The sequence below is a fragment of the Pseudoliparis swirei genome, chromosome 18, assembly GCF_029220125.1.
Source record: "Pseudoliparis swirei isolate HS2019 ecotype Mariana Trench chromosome 18, NWPU_hadal_v1, whole genome shotgun sequence".
In the NCBI taxonomy this organism is placed as follows: domain Eukaryota; kingdom Metazoa; phylum Chordata; class Actinopteri; order Perciformes; family Liparidae; genus Pseudoliparis; species Pseudoliparis swirei.
The window spans coordinates 25,959,744-25,985,933 of record NC_079405.1 but is presented as its reverse complement, the minus strand read 5'-3'; the positions used below and the strand labels follow the sequence as shown (position 1 = coordinate 25,985,933).

The 26,190-nt window shown below is 43.9% G+C and overlaps 2 protein-coding genes across 2 annotated transcripts; one reads left to right on the top strand and one right to left on the bottom strand.

Annotated features, from left to right (window-relative positions):
- Nucleotides 1-8,823: 8,823 nt before the first annotated feature.
- On the bottom strand, nucleotides 8,824-12,371 carry LOC130208428 (potassium channel subfamily K member 15-like). Its single transcript, XM_056437544.1, has 3 exons — nucleotides 12,089-12,371; nucleotides 9,214-9,794; nucleotides 8,824-9,072 (listed from the first exon to the last, which is right to left on the bottom strand). Exons 1-3 carry the CDS (start codon nucleotides 12,369-12,371, stop codon nucleotides 8,824-8,826), a joined length of 1,113 nt encoding a protein of 370 aa, XP_056293519.1.
- Nucleotides 12,372-21,931: 9,560 nt separating this feature from the next.
- On the top strand, nucleotides 21,932-25,432 carry LOC130207969 (opioid growth factor receptor-like protein 1). Its single transcript, XM_056436784.1, has 8 exons — nucleotides 21,932-22,816; nucleotides 23,052-23,108; nucleotides 23,269-23,316; nucleotides 23,413-23,467; nucleotides 23,729-23,807; nucleotides 23,886-23,952; nucleotides 24,038-24,186; nucleotides 24,294-25,432. Exons 1-8 carry the CDS (start codon nucleotides 21,947-21,949, stop codon nucleotides 24,658-24,660), a joined length of 1,692 nt encoding a protein of 563 aa, XP_056292759.1. The 5' UTR covers nucleotides 21,932-21,946; the 3' UTR covers nucleotides 24,661-25,432.
- Nucleotides 25,433-26,190: the final 758 nt, after the last annotated feature.

Here is a 26,190-nt window from a genome sequence, read left to right as displayed (position 1 = left end):
ATACAAGCCCTCATAGTACACCATACAATACTAATACAAGCCCTCATAGTACACCATACAATACTAATACAAGTCCTCATAGTACACCATACACTACCAACACAAGTCCCCATAGTACACCATACACTACCAAGACAAGCCCTCATAGTACACCATACACGACTAATACAAGCCCTCATAGTACACCATACACTACCAAGACAAGTCCTCATAGTACACCATACACTACCAACACAAGCCCTCATAGTACACCATACACTACCAACACAAGTCCCCATAGTACACCATACACTACCAACACAAGCCCTCATAGTACACCATACACTACCAACACAAGTCCCCATAGTACACCATACACTACCAATACAAGTCCCCATAGTACACCATACACTACTAATACAAGTCCTCATAGTACACCATACAATACTAATACAAGCCCTCATAGTACACCATACAATACTAATACAAGCCCTCATAGTACACCATACAATACAAATACAAGCCCTCATAGTACACCATACAATACTAATACAAGCCCTCATAGTACACCATACACTACCAACACAAGTCCCCATAGTACACCATACACTACCAAGACAAGTCCTCATAGTACACCATACACTACCAACACAAGTCCCCATAGTACACCATACACTACCAAGACAAGTCCCCATAGTACACCATACACTACCAAGACAAGCCCTCATAGTACACCATACACTACCAACACAAGTCCCCATAGTACACCATACACTACCAAGACAAGTCCCCATAGTACACCATACACTACCAACACAAGTCCCCATAGTACACCATACACTACCAAGACAAGCCCTCATAGTACACCATACACTACCAAGACAAGTCCCCATAGTACACCATACACTACCAACACAAGTCCCCATAGTACACCATACACTACCAAGACAAGTCCCCATAGTACACCATACACTACCAAGACAAGCCCTCATAGTACACCATACACTACCAACACAAGTCCCCATAGTACACCATACACTACCAACACAAGTCCCCATAGTACACCATACACTACCAAGACAAGCCCTCATAGTACACCATACACTACCAACACAAGTCCCCATAGTACACCATACACTACCAAGACAAGCCCTCATAGTACACCATACACTACCAACACAAGTCCCCATAGTACACCATACACTACCAACACAAGTCCCCATAGTACACCATACACTACCAAGACAAGTCCCCATAGTACACCATACACTACCAAGACAAGCCCTCATAGTACACCATACACTACCAAGACAAGTCCCCATAGTACACCATACACTACCAAGACAAGTCCTCATAGTACACCATACACAACCAAGACAAGCTCTCATTAACACACTAAACACATAAACTGTACACGGTTGGATCCCATGTTGTGTAAGTCTTTATCTTCTTCTTTTTTTTACATCTTTCCTGCCAAAAGCAGCACGCCTGGAGCTCATATAAATTCAGTGTATGTGGACACTTAACAACACGGTGTTTTGTATTCCTGTCTTCCAGCTGAAGTGTGTGTGGCCATCATCCAGCACCCCCTCACTTGCAAAACAAAGACATCCTTCAGGGGGTCAAAGGGAACCTGCAAGGTGAGGTATGAATGGATGCAAGACTGCAGTTGCTTGAATGAATCGTAGGTACAGCGGTGCCCATGTTGCCCTAGAGACCGAACACCTCGGAGAATCAAACACAAAGGGAGCGCATGAGAGAATCACAAATCAGAATAAAACGTTATGTCTTCTCATTCGCCTGCTAACGTTATTACTCCCAGTGCCACATATATTCTCATTTTTGGCAATCCCATTTAAATCCTGCTGGTCCATGTCCACTTAAAAAAAACTATGATAAAAAATGAATTGAAATCTGAACACCATCCGTACAAAAAAACTCCATGAACTGGTGTTTCCGTCTGGATTTCCTTCACAACTCAAAGCCCTGAGCGGACCCTCGTCTTCATTTTGAGTTTGAGATTCTCTTCTGCTGCTGTTTTTTTCCCCCTAGTTCCACCACAGTTCTTCTCTTTTATTTGATGTAAAGCACCGATGCTGTTGCTGTTCAACCAAAAGATAAATGCTTCCATTAGCCGGATGTGCAACTATGATTAAACAACTTTAAATAACAAACAAAACACCCACAGATTACTATGAATGAGTGGCAGAGGTTGTGGACTCAAGTCAGAACCTCACATGAATTTATCTTTTCATACCAGCAATATTATGGTAATATACGAAAAGAAGTGCCTTTAACTGACACAATATACAATGTGAGAGGCAATTAAATAGAGTTATTAGTGTATATCCTGCATGTTCCCGTCTTAGACAGAATTAATAGGAACAACAACAACAACCTGCGAGTTATCTGATGGTATGTGTTGCGTATATGAGGTGCTAAACACTGACATTTGCGAATGTTAAAAAATGTCATGATGCTATCTAATATTATCTTACGTGTGAGTGTTTCTATTCCGGACCTGTAGCGGCGACACTTTGCAAACAGGTGATGGTTACAGGTGTGGTTCGGGTGAATAGCCATAGCGGATATTCTTCGTGAATATGTGTATGTTTGGTTTATTTAAACCACTTAACGCGTTCCATATATCGGGATCATCCGTGACGAACAACAATTGTGTTGTTTATTTGGCTTCGCGATCCAAACTCCCGCAGCCAAACTCATTTCCTGCCGCCCACCAGCACTCTTCATAGTTGCCTTGGAAACGAAAAACTTGCGGTAGCTTGTCTGTTTGGTGAAAGTGAAATAATTGATGCATTATATGCTAATCGGAAATAACGGTGTGTGTGTGTGTGTGTGTGTGTGTGTGTGTGTGTGTGTGTGTGTGTGTGTGTGTGTGTGTGTGTGTGTGTGTAGGACGGCATGGATGTTCACTCAGTTGGCATGCCAAGCAGATGCAGATGAGCGTAAAAATCTGTCGGTTTCCCGGGCAGACCTTTGATGATGAATGCCAGACGCGGCTCTCCGCTGATGGAAACGTCTGCTTCCTGCTCAGCAGACCAGCTAAAAAGGCGTCAGTCGATGGAATATTAAAATCATTATATCAGAAAAAAATAAGGGAGAAGAAGAAGAAAATAATCGAGTGTTGGAGGCGGGAAAAAATGGCAGAGCGATAAAACGGCAGCGATTGTTCAAAAGGGAAAAGTTTCACATCCGATGGTGCAGTCAGTGGTCACCGCTGGTCCTCTCAGGATTTCTGGTGGACAATTGAATGTTCTGCAGAATTATAAGACCACTTTAATGTTCTGCGACACTCAAAAACATCCTAATAGAGGAGCACAAGCACATAGAGGAAACATCTGTCCCAGTAAACTCAATCACTTTTATGTCCGTGTGGACGACGCCTGAAAAGATTATCCCTCTCATCATTGTTTGTCTTTAATGTCATCATATGTTCCCAAAAACGACGCCCCACTTATTAAGCATGGCTCCATATGGAGATAAAAACATATAGCAATGCCTCAAGGAACAGTAGCAACCATTTATTTTTTTGCCTCCTCGACATTTGACGGGGGGAAAGAAGATGAAAATGGAATAAAACTGAAGTGCAGTATTGTGAATTATTTAGTGGCGTGGCAAAGATCTCACTACTTGCTCATTTCGGGAGATTAACAGATGTGGCAAATCACTTTGCTGTCAATCTATTTACAGTTTCCGAGCTGAAGAACTCTGAAAAAAATCGGATTTTGTATATCTCCAGTGGGAACTAATCTTCACGTGGGGTCTTCTTTTCCTCTCTTCCCTGCACAGTAGGTCTAAAAATATATCTGGTAAAAAAAAAAAGGATGCATTTGTTATCCAACTCGACTGAGGGGCCATTGTGTCGCAATTTCTCTCTCTCTCTCTCTCTCTCTGTGGGCTTATCTCACTCATTCAAATTCTGCCCCGACAGCAACTTATTTTTTGAATCGGTCCCTCTGATTACAGGAGGAAACACATTTGTGCGAGTTCCATACAAGAGCTGCACATAATGAGAAAAGCTGCCGGACAGCAGATAAGTGCGACCTGGACGACAATGGGAGGATACCCGATGCCGATTCAGCAGAATTCAGAAAGCTGTCCTCGTCTCCCCACGGAGTATATCTCTTTAAACTCTGTGCAGTTTAACTCTGCTGAGACTCTTGTGTACCTTCCGTAGTCCCAAACCGAGAGGCACTCGAACCCAAACGAAGACACTTCCACGCGGACAATCCATCTTCAAGCCTTATAGTGGCCGCCGACATACCGTCTGAGGAGCATGAGCGCCTCTCGCGTCTCCACCTTCCTCCTCCTCCTATCTCTCTTTCCTCCCATCTGCCTCCTCCTCCATCTCAGAGCTTCTGTTCAAACAGGAAGCCGTGCGCTCGGAGAGGCCGTCGTCTCGTTAAATGGGGAAACCGAGGAGGAAATGGATAACGGCCAAGCTCGGTAATTGTACAGACTCGATCACTGGGAATGATTTGGCTCCAAAGGCCGCCCTCCTTTTTCGGCGGCTTTATTAGTGAGCGCTGTCCTGCCTTCGACAGCTTCACCTGGAAAATTCCTCAGGAAGTGACACACGAGAGCCCCGTTAGCGACTGAAATGCCAACATCGGCACGTCGACGTCGACTGCTAACCCGCTGAGGCTCGGCGGATGTGTTGTTTTCCATGTTTCCCATCTAGCATGCTAACGTTTGCTTTTTAATACATTGTAGATCAGCGCGCTAATGTCATCAGTTTCGAAGGTGTTTGGTCGTAAACTAAAGTATTGGGCAAATGTCAATTCTGACCTGAGGATTGCGCTGGAGGAGGTCTGAAGGGATCACAGGAGGCTTTGCATTTCCTCTTGAGGGGTGCTTGAATATTTGGAGCAAATCTCCCGTCAATCCATCCAATAAATGTCAATAAATGTCAAGGACCCTAGGCTTTAGGACGTTGAGGTAGAGACGTCACCGATGGTTGTGGACTACAGTTTTTGAAGCCTCGAGTTTGGCATTTTTTGTAAGAGATAAGTTCAACCGAAAGCCGAATGAGAGGCTTCTTAGGTTACAGACATGTTAAGAAATAACTTTCATAAACTTAAAAACACGCTGTGAAAGGGTTAGAGTTATAAGACATAAACAGCGTCACCTCCCAGGTCAGACAACGACCTAAAGCACACCCTGGTGTATGTTTTTTTTACTGTAAATGGGACCAATATTGATTAAATTCTTTATTGAAGAATACTTGAGGCCATAAACTCATGTTCACAATGTGTACGAAATGAAGGGAGAATTAGGCTCATTTTCTTATAGAATCTGTCTTCTTTTTCGCAATCAGAGGAGTCGCCCCCTGCTGGCCAGAAGAAATAATGCAAGTCCAAGGCACCCACCCCGTCCACAGACCGCAGACAGGCTGCTCTGAACCACAAATGTCAACCTCAGGGTAGAACGCCAGAAGAAGAATCATTGATCAACAAAAGCTTCATCTTCTGGGAATCATGAACGGCTCGGAAAAATTCTATGACGATAAATCCACCCGCGGTTTGATATTTCAGTCAAAAATACCTGTGAAGACACCTCGGCTTCTCCAGGACATAAAGTCGGTGTGGCATTTTGCATTAAAAGGGAAAGACGAGGAAGTGTTTGACAGTGTCTTGTTTTACCAGTAAGTCAAACACCCAGAGCACACTGGCGAAGGCTCGGGAGGCGACATGGACATCACGAACAAACACAGAGTCGCTTTATTCACTTTACTTACGATAACTGTTCTCAAATGTGGACGTCATCATTGCAGAGAGATGTCAGCCCATCAGTTAGGCGCTGATCCGCTGTCTGCTTTCTCTATATTTATACATATTATGCTAATTTGAAGTAATCAAGTCTGATCCTTTTGACACAAAATGTCAAAGCCAGCATCTGATTGGAGGAGACAAGCACGGAGTAAAAAACAGCCTTTATTACGCTGTTCGACACAAGCAGCAAATTGGCTGGAAATTGAAACTAATGAGCAATTATCCAACCAATGAACTCCTATTAATGTCTGTTTTCTAAATGCTCTCCAACTGAATCCTAATTCCTACTTATTTAATCAATCCCAATAAAATACGACACTTGTTTATTGCTCCTTAATCTTTCATTGTTTTGGCGAGCGTCTGCGTTTGCAGACTGATAAACATCCAGAGAAGGTGCTCTCGGAGCTCCTCTTGAACCACTGTGCACACTAACATATTTCTTCATAATCAAAACATAGCACCCGTTATTGGTTCAGTTTATTTATACATTCATGAATACTTGATTTGCATGCGGCTTCTATCATGCCCCATATTTCTGCCATATAAAATGTATTATTTACCCTTTATAAAAGAGAAGATTTGCACTCTGCTTGAACTGACGGCTTGTTTTCCGATTTAATCTGATATCCCTGAAAGGCCCTTCAATGCGGGACGGCGACGACTTAACGGGGTGTCTTCACGAAGAGAGATCTCTACAAAATATAATCAATTATTCACCCAGTCTCTCTGCCCTGAGCTGCTGTGATACAACAGAGGGTAAACATGCGTGCATTGCTTTGGTGATGAATGCAACGCTGTAATAATCAATGAACACTAAGTTGAACTGAAGGTTATTGTTGTTGTTTTTAATGAACTCCAAGTTTATAGATTTGCAGTCTTTTTTTTAAATAATAATGTTCAGCAACCTCAGCAGAGCTTACCGGGGAACCCGTGTGAAGATTCATCATTAAAGAAGACGGAAACCATCTAAAGGACCGGACTTCAGGACCGCAGTTACTTCAATGTGATCAGATGGTTGTAAGTGTGTGTGTGTGTGTGTGTGTGTGTGTGTGTGTGTGTGTGTGTGTGTGTGTGTGTGTGTGTGTGTGTGTGTGTGTGTGTGTGTGTGTGTGTGTGTGCATGGAAACTAAACTCACCACAGGGATATGGCTGTTTAAAAAATAAAAATAAAGATCACTACCACCACCCTCAGCTCACCACGTGTAACAACACAAACAGGTCTGTGTGTCAAAGTGAAAACACTCGTTCTGCACGGGCAACTCATTGTACACCTATGACTCTTCTGTGTGTGTGTGTGTGTGTGTGTGTGTGTGTGTGTGTGTGTGTGTGTGTGTGTGTGTGTGTGTGTGTGTGTGTGTGTGTGTGTGTGTGTGTGTGTGTGTGTGTGTGTGTTTTGTGTGGATAGCTGTGTGAGCATATACTTTCAAAGGCTTTCAGGCCCAGAGTGTTTGGTGCTGCAACAGTCACAGATATGAGGAGGCCTCTTCGGCTTCACAACAGAATAAAGTGAAGCACCATCTGCAATATTAATGGGGTAATTATGCAAATTAGACACCAGCTTTCATCGCTACACAAAATAGTGATCTGTTTGTGTTCATTGTTCAGACTTTTTCCTTTCTGGGTGGGAGCTCACATGTATCCGTACGCTTGACTGAAAGGCGTCAACATCTATGATGTCATAGTTCCTGCCGTCATGCTTTAATTCCATAAGAGTGCTGACAACGTCACATCTCCTGTGTTAAAATGCACACACACACACACACACACACACACACATCTAAAGTGTATTTGCATCACTGTCATCCTTTGGGTTTCATACGTTTCTGTGTTGCAGAAGTCTTCCTGGCGTTTACGTAGACCAATGCTGCCCCCTAGTGACCGCAATGGGAACAACAGGAGATGAAACGCAAGTCACTGCTAGTTAAACCACTCAAATTTTTCGGGGTTAATAATGTAATAAAATGCAAAACTTAAGTGATCCTCAAGTTGACCCGTCCACAGGGAGGTCAGAGCACGGGTCAGATACAGATCCCTGAAATATTAACAGGAGGATATAATGAATGCAGATGAAGCCATCTCGGGGAGCGTTTCTGATTTTAAAATGAGCCGCAGAGCAGCCGGCCTCCCTGCCTGGTTAATTAATGTCCACATTTCCCCATCTCCAGTTTGTAACCCAGGCTTATAAATGTTCACTTATCAAGCCCAATTCAGGTCAACCGTGATGATTTAATCACCTGATGATGTCATCGTGCTTTCAGACTTTATTCAAAGCTCCTCCACGGCCACAGAGGACAGGGCGAGTCGTACTCATCGTGACCTCTGGACTGACCTCTGTGGGAAATCGGCGAAGTGCCCTTTGAGGTGAATTTTGAGGAAATGCCGTATGTTACACATTAAACTCCATTTCTTTGTCTCACGCTTGGATTCGGAATCTTTTGTGAATAATAGGCAATTAAACACTCCTTTGGAGACATTTATAATTTGCGACTTTTCACCATTCCATTCTCTGTTGACACACTCGTTCATCACGGAGAACGCGGTCTGGACCGGATGCTGCCTCCAGATGATCAGCGCTCACTGTACTCGACGTGTCCGTGCCCAGTTTTTCCACCGCAGTGAGCAATGAGGATGGAAATGTAACCAAGGGAACCGAGCGCGGCGACGGAGTGTGTGTACGTTCCTCCTGGAAGACACCGATAATTACCGAGTGGAAATAACTGAAGGTCACAGGTGACGACAACACTGCAGGAGGTATGACACTTAAAATATTAATGCAGATAACCAAGGGCACATTTACACACATTTGCTGCAGACACCTTGGGTCAGTAATTGGGGGAACACATGGGTATCACATTCTTTAATAAACACATTTCTCTTGTGCATTCATATTTAATGTGCAAAAATATATTATAAACTGGGGGGGAAAAGGATTTTAATGACATGCTTGATTTTAATCTGGTAGCCTACATTCATTAAAGCCACGCAGCAGAAGATAAGATCTCTGTGGTGTGCACGAAAAGTCCAGAAGGCATAAGTCAAAGAGTTCACGGAGCTATAACGACTTCCTCCTGGCGTGAGGGTCGTTCTCTCCCAGAAAGAGAGCCCCGCTGCTGGGGGAGGCGTGTGACGACGCGCCGCGGGAGCTGCAAGAGGCGTGGTCCACCCTGTAGGAGATGGAGTTGTAGAACACGGGGTTGCAGCGGCCGCCGCGAGGCGTCGAGGGCCTCTCGTAAATGTCCGGGCCGCAACAACAGCACACGCGTGAGAACAAAGCCCCGAGGGGGGCGCAGGGTTCCGAGAGCTTCGGCCGCTCGGATGCGACAAGCCTGCGCTCCTCTCGGGGAGAGGCGATCAGATTGGTGCAGCTGCCGCCCCCCTCCGCGGGAAGCAGGCTCAGGTTGCACGGGCTGCCGCGTCCGTCCTCGCCGTCTTCGTAGCCGACGTCAGCGGCGGTTTCCGCCTCGGCCCCCGACGGCGCGACCTTCGGCCGGGTCCCTCGCTCCTCCTCCTCCTCCTCCTCCGCCCCGGCTTCGGCCCTTCCGCCGGGCTCCTCGGCGTTGACGGTGAGAAACCGGAGGACCACCAGGTTGAGAAAGGCCCCGATGACCGTCAGCCCGACCAGGATGTACATGAAGCTGAACGCCACGTAGGGGGGTCGCTTTTGGAGCGCGTTGGTCTTCTGCAGGGCCACGAAATCCCCAAACCCGATGGTGGTGAGGGTGACGAAGCAGTAGTAGTAGGCGTTAAAGAAGGTCCAGTCCTCGAAGCGGGAGAAAGCCGCAGCTCCGATGCACAAGGTGCCCACGCACAGCAGCAGACCCACCAGGACCATGTTCCCCATGGAGACCTCCGTCTTGCGTAATCCCAGGCACCGCTTGGCCCGGCGCAGGAGGTATCGGACAGCCGTGTTGATCCTCTCGCCCAGGCTCTGGAACATGACCAGCGTCAGAGGGATGCCCAAGACTGCGTAAAACATACAGAAGGCCTTGCCAGCGTCAGTGCGTGGAGCAGCGTGGCCATAACCTACGAAGTGACAGTAGTTTATTGCAGGTCACACAATGTCACTGGTTAATGTCGAAATATTACATCATCAAGGCATCATACGCTTAATGTGAACCGGCTCATCGTGACACAATCACTCAGAGTTAGCATCAAACTCGGGTTTTTTTTACCCATCAACCCCCGAGGACCATCGGCTGTAGGTGGTGAAGAAGGTCCAAGGCCCGATCCCAGTGTCCCCCCTAGGCCTTGAACCCTGAACCCTGAAGACTCAAATACTACTTTTACTATGATACTACTAAATAATAATAAGACAAACGGGACGGCAATGTGCTGCAACATATCACCTTTCCATGAAATATGAAACAAATATATGTACATTCAAAGCGGTTTTAAGAAATATTATATACAAATGTATCTGCCGGGTTAATGACACCGAAAATGAGATCACCATGTTTTTATCAATTATAAAATTCAGCACTACACGCTACCAGTCCCAGCTGTGGAGACAAGCTGTCTATTTATAAAGCATGTGTAGTTCTTTGTTTGTTTTTTACTTGTGGTTTTGTATGTATTTTATTATATTTTAATGTTTTGTAGGCTACTATCTGGACCTTGAGTCTGTAATAAAAGTGTATTTGATATGTACAATCGTGGGTATTTATTTAATACCTTTTAATCCACGATTTGAAAGTCTTCCAGGCTCATTTCAAGTCATCTATTTACTCGTTTTTTTTACAATAAATGCAATAAATAAATCGGTGTAATAAAATCTCTGTTTCCTGTGTTTTGATGTTACATCTTCAATCCTTAATGTTTCCTCTTTATTTATCTTTCTTTCTTGTGTTTATGTCTCCATGCTTTCACTGGTAACTCCGCGTTTAACGTCGCATTGCTATGAATTGTGGGCAAAGTGCAGAAATGTGGAAATGATTCGTTTTTTAGATTCTCTTCTGCCCCCTACTGGCCAGAACGTGATAACACAGCTTTAAAAAAGAGTGCAAGTTGGTTAAACAGAGAGAACACGTGCTAATACAAATATGTAATACAAGACAATTAATCTTGCGTTACAACTTTATATCATCACCTGCGCACGCGCAGAGGTGTAGCCCCTCTCACCCTAAAGGTGCGACGAGTCGAGACGGTACACTTCCGCCCGACAAAGTTGGCTCCTCCCACATTCCCTTCTCGCGTTGCCAGATTGGGTGTGATCTCCAGAGAGTTGAACAGGTGTGATCTCCAGAGTTCACACCTGTTCAACTTTTACTGACCGGATGTGGTCAGTCAGCCAATAGGAACGCTGATTGGAGAAGTGATGTTTTTGTCATGTTTTAACACCATGTCTAATACAAACTGTTGCATTCTCACACACTGATTATATTTTATATAATCCACTTCATAACATCAGGTCATTTTTTGCATGCTGGGCAAATATAAATGTTTTTTAGGGGTGTTATTTTTTGCCAAAAGAGAAATTCATCTGCTTTTGTGCCATCGTGCTGTTTTTGATTGCACGTCCACAAATTGCATTAAGATGCATTATGCAAGAAAATAACAAAATAACAAAATGAAGACATTTGAGGAGCTACAATATCAAGTAATTGAGTAACAAACAGTCACATCTGAACGGCTCAGAAGCAGCTGGGGTCAGAGTTTCATCCTCTAGGCTGCGACCATGAGAGAGAAATATATTGAAAAGTCCACAGAATCTTATCAAAATTCAGAAATCCAAAAAATGCCATTGCTCCATGTCTCTGCTCTCCATATCAATATGTCCCGGTGATATTCTCATCACAATGTGGCTTCAGGTCTACATGAAATTGGCCTCCCACCTCTATCCTCTTAGGACCCTGCAGTCCCATGAAACATATTAATAATGTCACAAGTTTGAACCTTGCATGAGATTTAAGATCCATGGGAACAGTGAATTTTACATGGAGACAAGAGAGATATTGTAGATTTGAGACATTTTAAACAAGTTTCTTAATTTCATAATGCATTTTATTATAATTCATTGTAGCCCCTGTGAATCTTTGTTTACGTGTTTACTAATAGCCCTACTGTGGGTAGTAATGTTTCACATGAAAATATTTTAGGTGGAATATCTCTTTAAGTGATTTTTAAAGTCAACAAGACGTTAAACAATCAGAGCAAAGTTCAGTTATATTTGCTAAATCACACACAACTCACAGAGCATCCCGGGCCTTTAAAGTTGCACCTGTTCCTCTAAAAAGTATATAGATATATATTTATATATATATTGGGGCTCCACCGTTAAACACAGCGGACAAACACAAATAAGATGCTTATATACTTACCGATTGTTGTGATAACAGTGATGGCAAAATAAAAAGAGCCGGCGAACTTCCACTGCCTCCCGGCTCGGTGCGGCTCGGACTGGAGCACCACCCGCTCCACGTCCCCGTAGTCCTCCTCCGTGAAGCCGTACTTGCGCTTCAGCTCGCGCAGCCTCTGCTCCAGAGCACGTTTCCTCGAGCTCTCGCTGTCCGACTCCAGCGCGTCAAACACGGCGGCTCCGATGAGCAGGTAGCACACGATGGAGAGGATGAGAGAGAGGGTCCTGATGTTCTGCGTCTTCATCCTCGACTCCGGAGTGCGCGCGGAGAGGCGCGGAGGGAGGGAGGGAAGGAGGCAGGAAGGGAGGGAAGGAAAGGACGGAGTGCATGCGCTGCTCGGACGCACGAAGGACGCATGGAGCATCCTCCATGCACGAGCTCCATGCATCATCAGAGCGATGGGTCGAGGCCCCTTTTCGGGGTCAGGGGTGAACAGGGGTGCGTGCGCATGTTTTCACCCCTTTGAATATCTGGTGCTTCAGCAATTATACCAGCAAGTCCCATCATTGGTTAAATAATCCTACTGCTAGATGACTTTAACTTTGTTTTTATGCACACAAAAAAAGTATCTTGATGTCCTTGATATTATATTATTAGTATTCACAAGTGTTTATGTTGTGTGAATATTAATTTGTGGGGATAAAGCAGAAATAAATGTCACAGTAAACCCTTTACAAGGCAACCGCGTACGTGAATTAAAATGTGTCATTGATTGTCACTGCTGTAGTTTTTATAGTGTGCACATGTTGCTATTCTGCTGTCTTCAATGTCTTTTATTATATTTATCCTGTTATATTGTAAATCACATGTACAAGGAGAGTGTTTAAATCAGAGTTAAATTCAAATGTATGTGCACACGTATGGCTAATAAAGCTGATTCTGATTATAGTTCTCAATCATCATCTCTTTCTATGCCCCTTTATATATAAATATTGGGCATACGCTGTAAGCTCTTCAGACTGACTCTCTCACATGTTAATCACTGATCCTGTGTGCGTGTGCATGTGTGTGTGTGTGTGTGTGTGTGTGTGTGTGTGTGTGTGTGTGTGTGTGTGTGTGTGTGTGTGTGTGTGTGTGTGTGTGTGTGTCGCACGAGAAAGCAGAAACAGCTGTGCTTTTCCAGACTTCTCTCTCCTCTCTTGATTATTTTTGCCCCGTGGAGCGTTCATGTGCGGAGTATTCACAACACACGCTCGGCTAAAGTATTCCTCTGAGCGATGAAGCGTTAGCCGCTGGCGCCGCTGACCTTTATCGAGCACACTTAGTCCCCGAGTGAGGAGAGGCGATGTGTGGAGGCCCTCGTGGTGGCATCTGCTGGGCAAACAGGCCTGACCGTGTACAGCTCCACGCTATAGCAGCTACTTTAAATCCTGTGTGAAGTTCCCCATCTATTTCGCGAAGACGTTCCAATTTGTGGGGACCCGTCGATGCCCTGAAGCGGGCCGTGAAAAGGCCCGAGATCCGTCATTTGAATCCACATCCATTGCCTCCATTGTATATATAAAACATATGGCTATCTCTCTCCACTGTGTTCTTATCTTCTCATCTCGCTTTGGTTATAAGTACAAATGAATCTATAGTCCAGCAGATGTTTCCAGCGCATAGAGCATGCAGACAAGTCTCGATTTATTTTTATTTTTTTCCACCCACTGGTGGTATAAGAGCAATTATCTCCCTTTGAAAGCGGTCCCAGGGAGATAATAGACTTGCCAGAGTCCACTTAATGAGAGCGCAGTGCTTACAGCGGTATTATTCAACGGCAGTTCTTTATGTAGATTTTACATCGTTTGCAGGAAACAAATAGACCCACGGAAGAAACGGCCACAACAATAGAATCGGCGATAGCGTATTTCGTATAAGCCAGAAGTTAGCGTTGCTTTGGTCGCCTTGACAGAACGCCAATGGGTTTTTTAATTGGGTTTTTTCGGCGTGATGGTGTTCTGTAATCTCACTTTTTAGCAACCGCCTTCTTTTTTTTAAAAGACGCGTAAAAGCTTCAAAACGCACAGCGAGGGATATTATACGATGAGACACTTTTATTTTGTAGATCAAAACGTTAAAATCTCTTAACCCTTGTGTTGCCTTAGGGTCATTTTGACCCGAATCAATATTACACCCTCCCCCCGCCTTTGGGTCATTTTGACCCGATTCAATGTTTCACCCTCCTGTTACCTTTATATTTACTAACATATTTTACCCTTTGGGTTCAATTTGACGCCAGCAATTAAAACCTCCAGAAAATTATTAGAATTAATATTGTTTTCCAAGTTTAAGTGTGAGGCACTTTATGTTTGTTTGTTGACTACCGAAAGAACACCGACATTAAACATTGAATGGGGTCAAATTAATCCTAAAGCGGGGGGAGGGTGTAATATTGATTCGGGTCAAAATGACAAGGCAACACAAGGGTTAAAGGGACAGTTCACCCCGAAAACAAAAATACATCTTTTTCCTCTTACTTGTGCTATTGATGAATCTCTAGATCGTTTGGATGTGAGTTGCCTATAGTTTTGGAGATATAATCCGTAGACAGGTCTTTCTATACCATATGCACGAGGATGGGGGGGGGGGCTCCATATCTATATGGCCGCGACAGCACTACAGCTAAGAAGAAAGATGTATTTTGATTTGTGTGCTGTCCCTTTAAGCTGTGTTTACCACATAATGTCAGGCCTCTAACCAAAAGCCTATTCCAATAACCATCGACTGGGAACCGGAAGTGCTAAAATGCTCATTTCCGTACGGCGGGACTCATTAGCACCACATTCAGCAGTAAATTGCGCAATCACTGCCGAAGGACAAGCGACTACTTTATAATGAATCCCGTCAGGTAAACAACTCTCCAGCCACGGAGTACAACGACGGTGCGTTATCTGATGCGCTTATCTCACATCTCTCTGACATTTCATGCATCTCTTTATCTCCCACAGGAAGACATTAGCAGCAGGATGTCCCTCGACATGGCATCCGTCCACGTGCCAAAAGGCGGGGTAATGTTCTGCAAACACGACGCTATCGCTCCGCTGATAACAGCAGGGGGCGCGGTGGCGGTAACGGCCGTAATGATCACCGTATATTACAGAGAAAGGGTCTATTTTGTTCTCAAAAACACACAAAAAACAGCCTCTTTTCAAAGCCTGTTTAATAATATAAAAGAATAATTTAAAACTCTTTATTGGAGGCGAGTATCTTTTTTTTGGTGACAAGTCGTCCGTGTCACAGAGGGGAACAGGCTTGAACTTTGCAGCTCTAATGTGAACAGTCCTTTGAGCCTTATTAGCCAAAAGGGCACGGACGTGGTCTTCCATCACTCGGCGCCACCTTCAGGGAGAGGTGCGACATTCAGGCCGAGGAACCTGGTGTGACGACAGAGTGTTGGATTTCTTTCTTCTTCTTTTTTTATTATGCGGATCACTGTTTCCTCAAATGAGAGTAAATTGTGCCTGACTGCAGTCTTTTAGTGTTTTTTGAACTTCAGAGGTTTTTGCAGTTTGAGAGCAACGAGTTTTAAACACAATTGTGTCTTTATGTTTATGTCCTGGTGAGTAAACTACTTCTGCTTTGTTGCCCTCATGTTGCACCAAAGAAGACCCAAAACAACCCAAAACAACAACACATCATGTTATGGTCAACAGATGTATTCTGATATCGTAATGGATGGATGGACAGTGTAAAGACGTCATGATATACCGACCCCTTGCTGTTTTATGTTCCTTTTTAATTAATAAATGATAAACATCTATGTACCTGGTTTCTCCAGGAAGGTAAGGGGTTCCACCCTATTAACGGGGGGTAAAGTTCCCCAATAAAGTAGATCTTTCTCCACACTCAAAGGAGGTAAAGGTAACCTAAGGAGGTAAAGTTGAGCTTAGCCAATCCAATTCTGTTCCAAGGTTTCAGGAGCAAACCCAGTGGGTTTGATCCCCTGGTTAAGGAGGATGGGGAGGCCATTTGATGTGAATGAACATGAGGAAGTCCACTTTTTGATTTTGTTTAATTGTGGTTGTGAGGATAGAGGAGGATTGATGAAAGTAAGCATGATCACACACGACGCACTGATAACTAAGGGCCTCACCACCACGCACAACGCTGGTTTGATACAGCATATTTTAATTCCAAATACTGATAACTAATACTGAGACTAATAATGAACTCTCAGAGGTGACTCGCAATACTGCACAAAATAAGAGTAACTACGTAAACCTCCACAAGACACAGCTGGTTGCTAAGCATCACCAAGCACGCGCCAAGCACCAAAGAGAGCAGCCCGAGCCCTCCCTCTTTCGCGCGCCGTTTGCAGCGCGCTGTTTTTCAATTTAGACACACCCCCAGAGAGAAGGACACAACAGGAGAAGCAGTAAAGAGGAAGAAATAATAAATATTTTATAAGGAAGAAATTAACTATCTATTAGTAGAGTGCGACCTTCCCAATTTTTTTTTTATTTTGTTTTTTTTAAGGTTTATTTTTAATCTTTTTGAAAAATTGATCATCATCAATTTTACTAGAAGCTCAGTTAATTAAATTTTAATTTTAAATTTTTTGTATTTTGGCATTTTACCTTTAATTTAATTATTTTATATATTTTATTTTTAATTCTGAGTTTCTATAAAGCTAAAATGAGAAACTGAGATCCCAATCAAAGATTAATTGGTTTTCCACTGGTACTGAGAGACTATGTGTCTGTGCCACCATGATTGCAAGAGGTTTGTCACCTGGTTTGTTGTTGGGTGAAGAGCAGAAGTGAACAGGGGCCAGAGCCAACCCAGGCCTGACCTTCTGCAAAATTGAATGTCAGAGGTAAATAATTCTGTCATACCTCTCACCAAAGCTCTCAAACCACCGTTAAAAGCTCTCTCAATCTCTGTTTCAGCTCTCTCCAACCAAAATCCCAGGCAGAAAGTTAGGAAGTGGGGTCGGTTAACAAGAGGAAGTGAGGTCAGCCGGTGACTGCTGAACTGGACAGAAGGGAAGCTGGAGGGACTGTACACAGTGAAGGGTCAGAGGCAGAGGCAGAAGGAGTCAACTTGTAAACATTGTTGTGCTCGGCGTCACCGATGCTCCAAGCGCCTTACACATCTGTCCACAGTTTACAGCAAAGCAGCAAGGAGGTTTTTAGCAGAGGGCAGCCACAGGAGTAAGTACAATTTCTGTTTACAGGGGATGCATTTAGTTGCTCAGACCGACCATGACGTGGCTGCACACTGCGGGTGAGTGTATGGACATGCACCAGATAACAAGAAATAGCGCTGCTAGACAGAACAGGAGAGAGAGAGCAAAGAGAGAGACAAATGAGAGGCAGAGGAGAAAAGAAGAGAGAGACAAAACAAGAAAAGAGGAGAACGAAAGAGCAGAGAAAAAAGAGAGAAGAAGAACACGAGAAGAAGTAGACTAGAGACAGGATGAGAGAAAACAGAAGCGAGGGCCAACACGGTTTAAGCCGATCCATCTTGGAGACAGATGCACTAAAACAGATCCGAGGGAGGTGATGGTCAGTACAGAAATGCGGGACAAAGAGAAGAAAGATGACAGAGAATGAAAAAGAGACTACAGATGGACAGATGATTAGGTTCATGGATCACGACCAGATCATGTTTAGTTTACCTTCAGATACACTGACCACCATTTCCATGAACGCATTATACATGACGATCACACGAGAAGCCAATAGACCATGGGCTTAGGCGCGAGTACCTGCGTGGGCAAATCTGTCCTGGCTGTCCTGGCATTGAATCCCATTAGAACAGTAGAAACAGTATGACCTGACGAGAGAACGACCTATGACAGTGGCAGGAGAAAAAGTCTGTGAAGGGGGGACTACACCCAACTTTGAAATGACCACTAACACCCCAACCCCAACTGCGCTAAAAATTGATCAAAGTAGTTATCAATTGTAGAAAGGTTCTAAGGAAATGGGGAAGAATATAGCAAAAGAAGATTATAGATATGATACTTTTAATATAGCAACACACAGCACATTGGAGTTGAACCCCTCCACACACACACACACACCACACACACACACACATACCACACAGTATACCAAGGCTGTGAACCCATCTTCCCCTCACAGTCGTCCCCAGACACAAAGAGAGATATCTTAAAGACTCCCCAGCCCAGGAAGGGAGCAAGAAAAGACAAGCAACAAGGAACTGTGTCTTTGTCTTGACACAGAGACTCTTTGAAGCAGATAATACTGAAAAATATTCTTCGAAATGAGAAACAATGCTACAGAAGGGATGACTGGCTGGAAGGAGAAGACGAGGGCCCTGTGCTCAATGGATGCTCTAAATCTAAACTATCTAAACTCCGGCAATCACTACTTATGCTTACAATCACTATGCTGTAAATTAAAAACAAATTAACTACTAAAGACAAAATCAAGAATTCAGTTTCGAGTCATCAAGAGCGAGAAGCCTACACCTTCACAGCAACACTACACGCAACAAAAGCTGAGGCAAGGAAGAAAGACACACCAGACAATACATACATGGGTGTTCGAGACCCAATGGGCTAGAAGAAGAATGAGAGATCAACCACATATCACACATCATCCACACACACCTACTAACCACCCACTAAAAACTTAAAAGTAAGCCCCTTGCTCAAAACATGCCAACACCAGCTTTTCAGTCATCATGCGTACACCATGTGCAAAGGGAGGAGGATAGATATGATGACATTACATAATTTACTACAATTTACAATTTACAAAAATTTCCAAAACTTTTGTAGAGCGTGTATGCATGTTGCGAGACAAGGAAATGAAGGATATGAAGACCAATGAGAGGAAACACCCAGTCCAATATTTGAACAATATTTGAATGAAACATACATGAATTACATCACCGCAGACTAATTACGCCCCAGGGGGAGTCACCTCCCAAACTATTAGTGACAGGGTTATAGACACTATAAGAGAGACAGATGAAGAGAGATAGATGAGATGGGGCGAGAGATGGATAGCCACAGCTGGATAAGCTAGATCGCCAAAAAAAAGTACTTGGGCTCAGAGACAAATAGCCCAACAAACCTCTCTGGGCACCTCAGGAAGGTGGTCATCATCAAGAAGGTGACCAAAGAAACATCAAAGTGGTCCAAAGAAAATTCATCCATTCACCGCCTTGGGGACCATTCCTTCACCTCGTGCAAATACATCAGCGGAACACCTGCAGTGCAGAGCCACCATACATCAGAGCCACTGCAAGAAGGTAACTCCTCCAGAGGGTGTGCGGGTGGTGAAGTCCGTGGGAAGGGGTGTGGTTCGTTTGTGGGCAGTTACCCCGTCCAGTGAGTGAAGAAAAAACAGTCAACTAGAAAACATTTGGTCAGGTGTTTGGTGCAGTTTTGCAGCTTGCAGCGCTGCGACCCCTAGGTTCGAGGACTGCTGACGCATGACGAACTGCAGTCGAGGCAGAAAGATGACACATCGGAAAACGACCCCCAAAGTCGGACAGAAGAGAAAGAAAACAACTGAATAAAATGAAGTCGATATTTCGTATATGCACGAATTGCTATGTGTGTTCAAAATGTGTGATTTCCTCTGACCAGGTGACCTCCTTGGACCTGGTGACCCAAGCAGCAAAGGATAAAGTAGATGTGATCCATGCAGGGGGAGGTTGCAGGCAGAGGGATCAAGGAGCCAAGGTTTGAAATGAGAGGTTTGAGAAGAAATTTATGTTGTGGGATTTTGGGTGGTACTGGAGATGAATACTACTAGAGTGGAAAATCATTCCACAGCGGCAAGCATGCCAATGTGTATAATGTATCGTATTGTAATGGTTTCTGAAACCACAGTAATACAAAAAACAAAAAAAAAATAAAAAAGGAAAATGGTGTTGTTGGATGGTTCAGTTTTCAATTTATATTAAAGTAATAAAGATGTAAATATTGTTCCAGAATGTTTTTGTAATGGGTTTGTAGATAATTATTAACAGAAATATAATAATGTGTTTTATATATTCTGTACGGGTCACCTGGAGAGAAAAAAGGTCAAGGTCACAATCTGGTTAATAGAAAAGGAACAGGAGAACAATTGTTTTGTTTCAGGTCTCATAACTCACCCACCCCCACACCACACAGGACCAAGTCATGAAGCATCACATCACTGATAAGAGATCCTGTTTTTGTGTAACCACTTGTTCAATAAAGGGACTGGGGGGAGAAAACTTTGGAGTGTTCTGAGGCAGACGTGTGAAGGCACAACTCTCAAGAAGTCAGCAAGTAAAACTAGAGCTAGTCTGTCATCTGTGGTCATTGGAGTTGGTCTGGTAATTGAACGAGCGGGGCTTTATCTTTAAGGTGAAAACCCCACAGTACCAAAGGTCAGAAGACTCACATAATTGTTGCATATAGAGGGCCAACCGCGAAACATCTGGTGTTCAGTGTGACACAACAACTAAGAGAAAGAAACTCCTTTCCCCCCGTTAGACGTACAGTGTCACACAGATCAGGGCGGGTTGGACATTTATGAACACGAGTGCCTGTAAAATATCCACATTAGTGCCAGTAGATGGACCTGCACACATTTATTATGGATGTCAGACTGTTATACATACATGGATGTCCAATGCGCTTTATTACACAGGAAGTCAAGAAACAGGGTTGCACAAGTCATAATAATGTAAACAAACAGCAACCGGACATTATCCATACAATATTACAATGAATTGCACAGGTTAATAATAAAGTGTACACAACTGAAGGGATTTTAAAGCTCAATATTAGTTATGTACAGATTCACTATTCCTCTACCATCACTGAGGTACTGAAGGGCTTTTTTCCTGTGCTTTATCAGAGTCAATGGGTACTGGGGACATGCTTTAGAGAGGTATCACATCTATGATGAGGGGAACATCTCACTCCTTACAGGATTTAAATGAAATGACTGATATGGAAGAAAAACATGCTGCAATGGTTGCAAAGTGTACTTATGACAAATATAACACCGACATTTCGCTAAAGTATATTCAGAAACTGTTTCTGAATTAGAAATACTGTAGAGTGGTAATGTTTTTTATATATACTTGCGCATGAAAAAAGAAAGTCTATGGTTTTAAATTAATATATAAGAAAGTTAGGATATCAATAAAGGATATTATGAAGGATATTCTAAAGAATATTAAATAGTGAACATAATAGAAAGTCACTGTAAGTATGATTATTGTATTATTCTTGCAACTGTACTCCTGACTGTAAGATGTGTTATGCTTATTATAACTGTGGCATGAATTGAATATGAATGAAATGTATTGACTTTGGGAGGCGCAGTCAGAATGAGAGTTTCTACTACACTGTAAAAACATTTCAGTCCATTTCAACTTGAAAAACGAAAGTTCACCTGCTTGATCTACCCAGTTATCATAAATAAATAAATATAAGTGTAAGTTCACAAACAGAATTTGATATATTGTAAACATCGAACAAAACGTGTGTAAATGAGTGTTAGTTTATTTCTCTGTTGTAACAATGCTTCTTGGCAATACACGTTATACCGTCTAAAAGCCTGTTTATTCCCCTTTTAAACGGTGGCCCATAAGTAACATTTCTGTGGATATAAAGCGGCTTTAACTTGTCGTCCACTGCACCCGGGACTACAATTCCTTTGAGTTTTTTAGCCCCACAGAATCCAATGATTGTCAAATGGTCTTCAACCTTTTCTGCGATAACTGTTGATTATTTATTTTATTTTTAATAGTTGTGCTCAGTTGCGCGTTTGCACTTTTCCTCCGGTGCTCCGACGCCTTGAACCCGCCAGCTGTCCGCAGAGAAGAAGTTCAGAGGAAATGAAAGTGAAACACAACATGTCGTCCCCGGCACACATGATTGTGTCTCACCTGCGGGTCCTCGACTCTCTGCTCCTCTGGCTCTTCATGGCCGCGTTTCGCTTCACTCGACTTTATTCTGCCTTTAACTGGTTTAGGCGCAGCGCGTGTTCATTCTGGCGCTGTGCGAAAAGAGTGCTCTTTCCGATAGGCGCGTACGTCTTCCCGCTACGCTGGCTCGAGCGCAGCGGCGGCGACTCCGGTGAGCTCGAGCGCATCGGTGACGACCCAGGTGAGCTCGAGCACATCGGTGACGACCCAGGTGAGCTCGAGCGCATCGGCGGCGACCCAGGTGAGCTCGAGCGCATCGGTGACGACCCAGGTGAGCTCGAGCGCAACAGCGACCCAGGTGAGCTCGAGCGCATCGGTGACGACCCAGGTGAGCTCGAGCGCAACAGCGACCCAGGTGAGCTCGAGCGCATCGGTGACGACCCAGGTGAGCTCGAGCACATCGGTGACGACCCAGGTGAGCTCGAGCGCATCGGTGACGACCCAGGTGAGCTCGAGCGCAACAGCGACCCAGGTGAGCTCGAGCGCATCGGTGACGACCCAGGTGAGCTCGAGCGCAACAGCGACCCAGGTGAGCTCGAGCGCAACAGCGACCCAGGTGAGCTCGAGCGCATCGGCGACGACCCACAGAAGGTCGAGGAGTCTCGCCCCGAGTCCGCCGGGAAGAGGACCGCGGACTCCGACCGAGAGCTCGCCCCTAAAAGGCCGAAGTTTGAGAAAGAAGAGGGCGAGTTTGACGGCGAGGAGTACCGAGTCGACCCCTCGGAGGGCTGGTGCTGCGGCTATGACTCAACGTGGGAGGCGGAGGAGCCTCCGCGGGGCGCGCGCCGGAGGGCCAAGCGGCTAGCAGCGCGTTATGTAAGAGGCGATGTTCCATAGGGTCTTTATTCATATACTCATTGCGACCTGATATAAACAATTAAATTAAATTAGAAAAATGTTTTAAAAAAGCAACAAACAAATATATATATATATATATATATTTAAATGTATAGTTTTTTGTTTATGTGGTGAATTACTTCACTGTACTTTTCGAGACAATTAATTGGACCTTTGGTATAAATTAATTTTGTTTTCTGTGTTCTTGTCCAAGTTCGGCAGATTTGAAAGTGCTGCAAGAGACATGCAGAACTACAGACATGGCTACCCTGTAAATTACACACACACACACACACACACACACACACACACACACACACACACACACACACACACACACACACACACACACACACACACACACACACACACACACACACACACACACACACACACAGTACCATGTTAACCAACACACTTTTTTCGTTTAGAATTCCCCACAATCCCAGATCCGGCGGCAACGCTTCAACCAAGCATATGTAAAGTACACACAATTATGATTATGTGTCCTAATGTTATTTGACACGGTTATTTAAGATCTAAAAATTGAAGTGCAACTCTCCTCTGTCGAGCAGGACGACAAGCCCAATCTGCAGTTCTACCTCGGAAACAAGTGCTCCGAACCCGACGGTAGGCCCACAGTTACAAATACGACTCCTAAACGAGCTCTATTGATTGTAGTATACAAAAAACAACGGTTTGAATCAAGAATAAGGAAAAAGAAGGAGAGGACGAAGTCTGTGAGCATCTCACAACATTTAAATAACCTTTAGAGCCTCGAAGAAGAGAAACAGTTTGGTAGTCCCAGTCCGGATTAATCTTGATCTGTGAAACTAATCAAGCATCCATCTGCACATTGATTTCCTCCTGATATTTTGTATTTGTCATCAGGCGTCTATATAAACAGTTTCCACCAGGATTGGTACGGAGATTATTCCAAACTGGAGTCTGTACACTCCTACATTCAGTGGTACGTTTCCTCTATAATCACACGCGTCATGTCAAACGTTTACTTCCTGCTCACACGACGTGTGTGTCTCTCTTCAAGGTTGTTCCCACTGCAGGAACCCGGGATGAACTCTGAGGCGCGTACACTGACAAAAGAAGAAATAAAGGTGAGCCGCTAAAAGCTATCGCGAGTTTAAAATCGTAAAAAAATAAATCCTTCGCGCATTCTGACCGAAGTTTTTACTCTTCTAGGAGTTTTGTGAAAACGACACGGCGAAGGCCAACCTGTTGACGTCCTACAGGCTCATGTTGGACTTCTACGGCATCGAGTTGTGCGACGAGAACACCGGCGAGGTCAAGAGAGCGTCGAACTGGAAAGAACGATTCGAAAACCTCAACCGGTGATTATTTATCTTTTTTTTTTTTAGATCAAACCAAATTGTTCACTGGAAGTCAAAAATCATCAAAGAAATGTATTTTTATGTGTGTGTGTGTGTGTGTGTGACAGTCGGACCCATAACAACCTGCGCATCACCCGCATCCTCAAGTGCCTCGGCACCCTGGGGTACCCTCACTACCAAGCCCCCCTGGTGCGCTTCTTCCTGGAGGAGACGCTCGTCCACGGAGAGCTCCCGGCGGTCAAGGACAGCGTCCTCGGCTACTTCCTGTTCGCCGTCCTCGACAAGGAAGAACGCAGGAAGCTCGTCAAGTTTGCCTATTTGAGCTACTCCGCCAAAGAGGAGTTTGTGTGGTGCCCCGGAAAGATTCAGAGGATCTGGTCGCGGGGAATCGGAGGCGGGAACGAGGCCTCCGAGCTGAAGCGGAGCCTGTTGAGTCAATACAGCGATGACGAAGGCCAGGATGAAGAAACTTGAGCACTGCCCGAAAATCCATTCTGTTCTAATGTATACTCTACTGTACGAATACTCTACTGTACGTATACGGCTCACTGATCGTCAGACACAATACGTGATATTGGTCGTCATTCAGACCGCTTCACGAATGGTTATGGCGATAAAAAAAGACAGGAGTGGACATGGGGGGGGGGGGGGGGGTTATTACCCAATAATGTTGGAGACAGATGCTGCTAATACAGGCTGATGTTCCCACGGTACTGCAGTGGCTTATTGTGCAGTTATGTATGAAAGTTCTTTTGTTTACTTTAATTCTCACTTAGGTTTCTGGACTTCTATTGTTGTTTGTTTTTATGTTTTTTAACTTTTTCACGGAGCAAAAGATGCAATATTTTCCAACCTGTAAAAAAGCTCTCGTGTATTAATACCTTCACATTTACTGACATATTTTACCCTCGGGGTCAATTTGACCCCAGCAATTAAAACCTCCAGAAAATTATTAGAATTAATATTGTTTCCCAAGTTTAAGTGTGAGGTACTTTATGTTTGTTTGTTGACTACCTAAATAGCCCTTTAAATATATATAAAAAGTTGATATTTCTTATATGTTTGACACAGTGAAAAACAGCCTGGGGTCAAATTGACCCCAAAGAACACCGACATTAAACATTGAATGGGGTCAAATTGACCCGAAAGGTAACAGGAGGGTTAAAAGTGTGTATGGTGTGGATGAGTATGCCAACTAGCTCGATAGTTTGACTGGTTAATAAATAAATCTCTACTTTCATATTCAGTAAGTTGTTTTCTTGATCACCGATCTGTCACCCTTCCTATTGTAGTCGGAGCATTAAGCAGAATAATGTGATTAGGCACATAAATATGTAGAAAACTGCCTTTAAGGCCGAATAAAAAGTTATTGCTTTGGTAAAGCCAATCTCTGGTATTAAAGCAGAATGTTAAAACGCAATAACAGAAGAAAAACGATGACTTTAAAGATCTTTAAACATCACAGCTGACCAATAAAGCGGTTCATAAGTGAACATGTCGGATTCTGCCAAACTGCAGTAAAGTGACCTTATTTGGGATTTAAGTTGATTAGATTTGGTTCTACAAAAGTGCATCTTGCTGAAGGTTGCTTATATACGTCATATGACCGGGATGTCAAAAAGTAGCATATTATATTTGGAGGCGCAGCAACTAAAACGCATTCCTTGGCACTGGTCTAACGTGTCTGACTGGCTGTCATGTGACGCCTTACAACCGGGAACGGCTCTTAGCTGCAAGCTAAGCAGTTTCACATCATAACCTTCGCATTGAAAATGCGGAAGGTTATGTTTTGATCGTCGTGCATTTATTTATTTATATGCGTGTTACTCGCATAACTCAAAAAGTATTAAACCGAATTGCATGAAATTTGGTGGGATGATTGGTTATTATCCGGGGGCCATTTGATTAGATGTTGGGATCGATCGGGTCAAAGGTCATGAAAAGGGACCAAAAAAGTGGTTGCGGCGAAGGTATGCGCTCTACCGAGTGCCCATTCTAGTTATC